The 7,756-nt window shown below is 42.1% G+C and overlaps 1 protein-coding gene across 1 annotated transcript; it reads right to left on the bottom strand.

The window, feature by feature from the left end:
- Positions 1 to 2,513: 2,513 nt before the first annotated feature.
- Positions 2,514 to 3,053, bottom strand: LOC131250025 (protein RESPONSE TO LOW SULFUR 3-like). The gene has a single exon (XM_058250710.1). The coding sequence runs from the start codon at positions 2,961 to 2,963 to the stop codon at positions 2,625 to 2,627; it is 339 nt and encodes a 112-aa protein (XP_058106693.1). The 5' UTR covers positions 2,964 to 3,053; the 3' UTR covers positions 2,514 to 2,624.
- Positions 3,054 to 7,756: the final 4,703 nt, after the last annotated feature.

Genomic DNA, 7,756 nt, shown 5'->3' with positions numbered 1-7,756 from the left:
AAAACCTAAAACCTAAACGTAAACCTATTTTAATGATCAGTTTTATTTTTAAAAAGTGCCCACTTTTTTGGAAGAAGTTTATACAATTCTTTATGATTCTGAATTATAATGTTTTGTTGGTTTAATTTTTTTTTCAGGTGAAAGACATAAAAAGAAAATTGTTGCTGATTTTTTTTTCTTTTTTTATTTATGATGTTAAACCTGTATGTATTTATGTGTGGAGGAATGTAATGTGGATAAGATTGCTTGTGTTTGGATGGATGTAGTTTATGTGGATGAATGTAGTTTATGTTGGATTTACGTAGTTTGGGTGGTTTAGATGGATGTGAATGTGAATATGATGAAATATATTATATAACAGGTGTATATCAGGAAGAATACGATGAAATATATTGTAACAGGTGTATAGTGACCCTTTTTAAGGACGATCCATGGCCGTCCTTTGAAGGCCCATAAGAGACGGTCCATGATAGTCCTTTTTAAGGACGGCCCATGACCGTCCTTTTAAAAGACGGTCTATAGCCATCCTTTGAAGGCTTATCAGAGACGGTTTACGACAGTCTTTTTTAAGGACGGTCGATGGCCGTCCTTTAAAGGCTTATAAGAGACGGTCCAAGACCGTCCTTTTTAAGGACGGTTCACGACCGTCCTTTTTTAGGACGGTCCATGACCGCCTTTTTTTCGTCAAAAAAAATGACGGTTTTCGACCGTCCTTTAAGTAATACGACACATCAAAATTTGACGGCCCTTGCGACGGTCCATGACTGTCCTTTTTGGTCATTTGAGACGGTTTTGGACCGTCCTTTTTTCGCAGTTTTGGCGTAGTATTTGCGTCCTAACCCTAGCTTTGTGGAGCCCACCGTTATGTATGTGTTTTATCCACGCCATCCATCCATTTTAACATATCATTTTAATATATGAGATTAAAAAGGAGGTAGATCAAAGTCTCGCCACACCACAGGAAGCAATGGTGATAATGATGCCACCATTGAAACTTTCTTAAGGCTCCACACAGACCTAGATGAAGGGAAAACACAAATATCAGCTTCGTAAAAAACATGTGGCCCCTGATAAGTTCTCAACGGCGAGTATTCAATTTATGTTATTTTCTATGGTGTGGCCCACTTAAGCTTTGGATCTGACTCATTTTTGGGCTCATGCCCTTAAATGATCAAAAAATGGGTGGACGGTATTGATAAACACATACATCATGGTGGGGCTCACAAAACTTTTGCACCTGCCAGCTAGCTGGCGTGGGAGTCACCAGTTACGGGAGTTCCAAACATAAAATTTAAGGATAGATAAATAAAATCAACATTAAAATTAAAGAAATTAAAAATAAAATAAAATAATAATAATAAAAAATCAGTTGGAAATCGTAAACATACAACCTGCGTTCCCATTACACCAATAGAAGGTCAAATACCAGATAGGGGACGGACCAGCGTTCCCATTAAACCAATAGAAGGTCAAATAGCGGATAGGGGATATACGCGGATTTCCTGCAAAAGCCTTTTGCAGGAAGTTCCTGAGATGCTAGGTGAAGCCTTCGGTGATGTTTGTGAGAAATCCACTCCGTCTATCCATAACAGTGGGGGATTCGGTAACCACCATTGAAACATTTGTATGGCCACAAAATTTTTGTATGCAGCCAAGTTTTCGCTGTTTTCACTTCATCGCCGTGGAAGTGAGAGCTCTTTCTCCAGTTTCCCCTGTCGTATGGCCACCTTGAGTTTTGAATCAACCGATTTTTAGTCTCATGATCCGGCAAAACGGATTGACAGAGTGAATTTCTCATAAACATCACGGTGGCCCAGTGACTTTATGCAAAAGGCTTTAGCAGGACGAGCAATCCGCATCCGCAGACAGGTGACCTCTGGTGCATGGGTCGGTCCCATCCCTTTCGAGTTTTAATCATTGGATCATGGGCCCGCTATTGCAAACGGTAAATCCGATGGTGCACTCTCCGAGCTATGAATAATCCGGACGCGGATTTCCTGCCAAAGGCTTTACCGGGGATCTCCTGCGCGGGGAAGTTAGGTAGGGGCCACTGTGATGTTTGTCAGAATATACCCTGTCCATCTGTTTGGAGAGTTCATTTTAATACACGTAACAAAAAAAATTAGGTGTATCAAAAACTCAAGTGAGCCATCCGGTACGAAAAAGTGGGGATTTAGCAACCACCATTGCAACATTCATATGGCTAAAAAACTTTTGCATCATGCTAAGCTTTTTGTGTTTTCAGTTCATTCCAGTGGGAATGACCTTATAAACGAATTGGATGGCATATAAACATCAAGTTGGAGGCTAGTAAGGTTTCAACGGTGAGCATTTCTTTTCCCTATTTTCCCTCACGTATGGCCTCTTTTAGTTTTGGATCCATCCGAATTTTGGTCTCACGTCCTAAAATGATCTAGAAAAACAGATAGGACTGAATGGATTTCTCACAAACATCGTAGTGGGCCCGACCTAGCTTCCCAGCGCAGGAAGTTCCGCGTCCGTGTAATCCTTAATAGAAGAAACATGTGGACCTCTCATTTACATAATGATTTATAATCCATGAATGGAAATATACAGCCAACAGATGGGAGGAGAGGAAAGCAAGAAAGAGACATCCTTAATATCTACGGCTGATCTTTGAGAGCGGTTGCGGACTGAATCAGCTTGCGAGCTTGCGAGAGCTGCTCCTTCAACGACCTGATCTCCACGTGATAAGCACGTGCCTGGTAGAAGGACTCAGCCTCTTGCTCCCCCAGCTGAAAACACAGCCTCTCCTCCGCCTCTTCTACCACTATCAATCTCTCCTTCGTTTTCTCTATCTCCTCCCTCACCTTCTTCTCCCTCTCCAAGATCTCCTTCAGCTCCTTCTCCAGCTCCTCGTTTCTCCTCCTCAATATCTCTTCTTCATCCGAATACCCTCTTTGGTGGTGCTGCGGACCACCGAGTGCCATGCCTAGCGCCATTGCTGGACTACCGCTGGGGAAATGGTGTAACGAACTATCTCGTACGTTTTTGTCCCATGTTTTATAGGAGGAACCTGGGGTCTACCTGTCCAGGTTGTCTTGGTTCGAAAATGGGATCTTAGCAGTCCGTCGGTGGCCTCTGCAATTGAATTTGTCTTCGAGAGATGAGGGCTATAGGGAAAATGTACTTTTCTCTTCCGTTGATTTCCTCTCTACGCGCTATTACTCGCTTTCTTGATTTCAGACTTCAGACTTGAATGGCATCTAGAGTGAGGTGCACGGAACTCGGTAGTCCTGCCACGTGGAATCGAATGGAAGGTTCGGATGAGAACACCGTCAGAGCGAACTTCGGTGAAACATCGGAACTGTAGGTGAGATGCTGACCATAAGGCCTACCCCTCGATGTATTCATTGTATATCCACGCCGTCCATATGTTTTTCCAACTTATTTTAAGGTATGATCCCAAAATCAAGATGATAAAAGTTTCAGGTAGACCACACCATAGGAAAAAGTGGTCAGTGAACTCCCACCATTAAAAGCTTCCAAGCATACATCGTTGTCACAAAGATCTGGATTGGAATAAAAAAACAGAAGGTTTTCAAATGTTATAAACCAATTTTTTTCCCGTGGTGTGTTCCACCTGAAATTTGGGAAATTGACGGTACTCGCCTCGAAGTTTGGGCAAATTACCTCGAATGCTAAGATACTCCATTTATTCCCTAAAGGGCCTTCTGACAGCTTTTGGACTTTATTTCGGATGAAAATGCCCCTGACCTTGGTTCAAGAATTGTACGGTCCTGGAGTGAAGCGGAAGTCACCCGCTGTTGCAACCCTCAAGAAACAGACGGATCGGCTACTCCCCGGGACACCGGCCAATGGCTAGTGCTCGGCGCTCTGTAGGCCTCACCACCATGTACGTGTGTCATCCATGCCGTCCATATATTTCTCCCGATCATTTTATGGTAGGAGACCAAAAACGAGCATAATCCAATCACGGTGGGCCCTAATAGGATTTTAATGGTGGATATCCAATAATTATAATTTTCCGGCAGTGTGGTCCACCGGAGAGTTATATTATTCTCATTTTTCAGTTCAAGCCATAAAATGATATTTTAAACTGGATGAACGGCCTGGACGAAGCACATACATCATGGTGGGGCCCACAGACCACCGATCACCTGCACCACGAGCTTCGGAAGGGGCAAATATTGTACTTATGTACATTTAAAAGACCCTCTCCTTCCTCTTCTTTTGTTTTCCTACAGACGCCAAGATCTAGGGACCAACAGCCAGAGAGTGACGTTGTTTCTCCTTGTCGTTTCGCTCGTCTGAAAGCCTCTTCCACTACGAGGTTAGTATTTTATTTTGTTTCAACTGCAGGTAGGCATTTGCCAAGGTAAAGGAAGGACAGAGTCGAGAAGCCGAGGGTTCCAGTTGTCACGTGAAAGGGAGTGTAACGTAGGGCACACCTTGATCAAACCTCCACCATTGGATGGTAGACAACCACGACATCATGTTTGTGACGGTATTTGGATTGTGGCTACCACTTGTCATGACCGCGGTTGTGATGTTATATAGATCGTGCTCGTTAGGGATATGACACTGGATACAACTACGACCCAGTGTTTTTCATTACCACGATCCAACGTGTATGAGAACCACGATCCAGTGTGCTTCATTACCATAAGATTACGACCTACTGTGCTTCATTACCATAAGATTACGAAGACTGCGTCGGTTGAATTCGATTTGATAATTAAAGTTGTGTATGGTGATGCAACTCAGAAGTGCGAAAGACATAACGTTTCGCGATTTCAGCAGATGAGTTGCAAGTCACCGCACATGGGGATTGACCGATGTAGTGAATCTAAGAGAAATGAAGTGTATGTGCAGTTAGTTTACACAGTGCTTGAGAAGACACAAAGGGACATTTCAGCCGAAGTGAATGTTTTATTTGAGAATATGAGCCTCCAGAAACTACAAGATCTGATGGGAGAACCAAAAAGGTTTTTATTACATCCTAGCCAGAAGATAAGCCAACACATAGATGCTAGAGATGCAAACGAATAGGCAACAACTAGCCTCGATGCACTTTCGTCCCTGCTGGTCGAGGAGGAATTGGAGGCTGATGATGACTTATTGTTTTTATTGCTTATGATAAGGTAATGTGAACTGTAATATACTTATTGTCTCATGAACTTTGCTACATATTAGCCACTTTCCAATGTGGATGCTAACCACGATCCATTGTGTATTTGAACCACGACCCATATAGGAAAACGTGAACTTAACAATAGGTCATGGTTGTCATGACAAAAGGATTACGGGATTGAAATGTTATGTGGGTCGTGTTTTTCATTAGGGTCGTGGTTGTCAACGCCGGATCAATAAGGACGACAACCACGATCCATTACAACTGTGACCACGACCTATTTAACATTATAGTCACGACGCATATCAATTATGACCAATGATTATCGCATACCACGACCCATATAAAACGACAATAACGACACATATATAATCTAGGGTCCATGCATCATGACAACCACGACCTATACAACCTTACAACCCTGACCCATATACAATGACAGTGGGGACCCATGTATCATGACAAACACGACCCAATGTGGACGATAATCAAGAGCCTTTATGCATATGGACCATGAACCCAAAGATCAGAATAGTGTACATAACATAGGTCATAGTTTTCGTGATATATGGATCGTGGTTGTCATGTTAATCGGTCGTGGTTGTCAACATCGATCCGGTACGGATGATAACCTCGATCTATTACAAATATGACAACCACGATGCATGTGAATCGTAAACCACGTTCCATGCAACACGATAACCACGACTCGTATAACATGACATATAAGATCCATATTTCATGACAATCAAGACCTATACAACATTACAACCACGATTTATATTCCAAGCTGATGTGAAATGGCCTATTCTGGCTTCCAGGCAAACGAACTCGATATATTGTAAAATGATAGCAACGATCCATACGATCCGCATAATACGACAACAATGATCCATAAAATATGAAAATCACGACTCATAGAAACCGACACCATGACCCATGTAACTTTGAAAACCACGATCCATATATCATAACAACCACAATCCATTTTACATGAAAACCACGAAAAAAAAAACAGACCAGGTCAACAACGATCCATTGCCAATGTGAAGGATCGTGGTTGTCATCTACGAAGGGTCATGTTTGTCATTGTGCAAGGTGGAGATGAATTTGATAAAGTTGTGACAACGAATCCCTCACCATATCCAGTTTGAAGCCCAAGTCTCTGCCCACAACTCTGTATCGTGGTTATTATGTTATATGGGTCGTGGTGTCAATGTTCGATGGGTCATAGTTGACATGATGATATATATATCATGGTTTTTATTGTATATATTGCGTAGTTGATCACACTGAAATAAACAGTTAGAAGGTGTTGAGAACTACGTGGGCCGTACATCCACCTGATAAAACTTACTTTTATAATATGCCTTTATACACGTACATTACATATGATGGTCACTTTGGATGACATTTTAAATATGTCATAGTGGACCCCATATATCTTAGTTTGTACTGATTTAATATGTTGCATGTACATACACTAAAGATGGCGTGCTACAGGCGGGAAGTTTGCTTATGATTCCAAACGCAGAACGTCAACATCGATCATCTGGTTCAAGTCTATGAGCCATCATAAACCGAATCTAATCCATTGGAATTGTTTATGGATGATGGATTCCTTTGAAAAAAATTTAGTGACATCAGTGGCCCACACTGCTTAAAGATGACAAATTATGGTCTTTTACGGAAACTATTGGTTAAACTGTTGTGGTCCATTGGATTCGAATATTTTATTCATTGTTTGGGTTTCTTGATGTTACAAATTAAATGGATGGTGCGGATCAGAGAATATATGCAGTTCGATGTGACTTATAGAACACTGACTATATCCTTGGACGCTTACGTATGCTTTTACGGACGCTTACATTTCCAAACGCAGAACATCAATGGACGCTTTTACGGACACTTAAGATTCCAAACACAGAACATCAACGGATGCTTTTACCGACGCATACGATTCCAATCACAGAACATCGACGGACGCTTTCATGGACACTTACGATTCCAAACGCAGAACATCAATGGACGCTTACCATTCCAAACGCAGAACATCAATGGACGCTTACCATTCCAAACGCAGAACATTAACCGCTTGTGCCCGTACGGAATGCCGACTATATATTGGAGCTTCTTCTCTGGGACCCCTTCACTTTTTATCCCTAACCCTATTCTTTTTACTAGTTTTGAATATTCTTCACTGGGCCCCTCCATCGCTACTCAACCAGTACATCTACAAGTTTAATGCAGCTCAGTCAATGTAAATAGCAAAGTAAGGTAATGGCTGACAAGGATGGTGTATGGTAGTTATTATGTTATGTGGGTCGTGGCTGTGAACCACGACCCAATGTATATGACTATAACGATATGTATAGCATGACAATCATGAACGTTGTTGTGATCGGTGTCGATATGCTAAATGGATCGTGGTTAACAGGGTCAATGCATCGTGGCCCACCCGTTATGTGGGTCATGGCTGTGAACCACGACTCAATGCAGATGACATCAACGATATGTATTGTGGCCACCTGTTATGTGGGTGTAGCATGATAGCCACGTTCCTTTAGAAGTCGTGATGAACATGACCCGTCGTGGATTACAACCCCAATCCACTGTGTTTTACAATTATGACCGATGTTA

Source organism: Magnolia sinica, chromosome 6 (genome assembly GCF_029962835.1).
Source record: "Magnolia sinica isolate HGM2019 chromosome 6, MsV1, whole genome shotgun sequence".
Lineage (NCBI taxonomy): Eukaryota > Viridiplantae > Streptophyta > Magnoliopsida > Magnoliales > Magnoliaceae > Magnolia > Magnolia sinica.
Note: the sequence above shows the minus strand (reverse complement) of the source record. Positions and strands in the feature narration are given on the sequence as shown.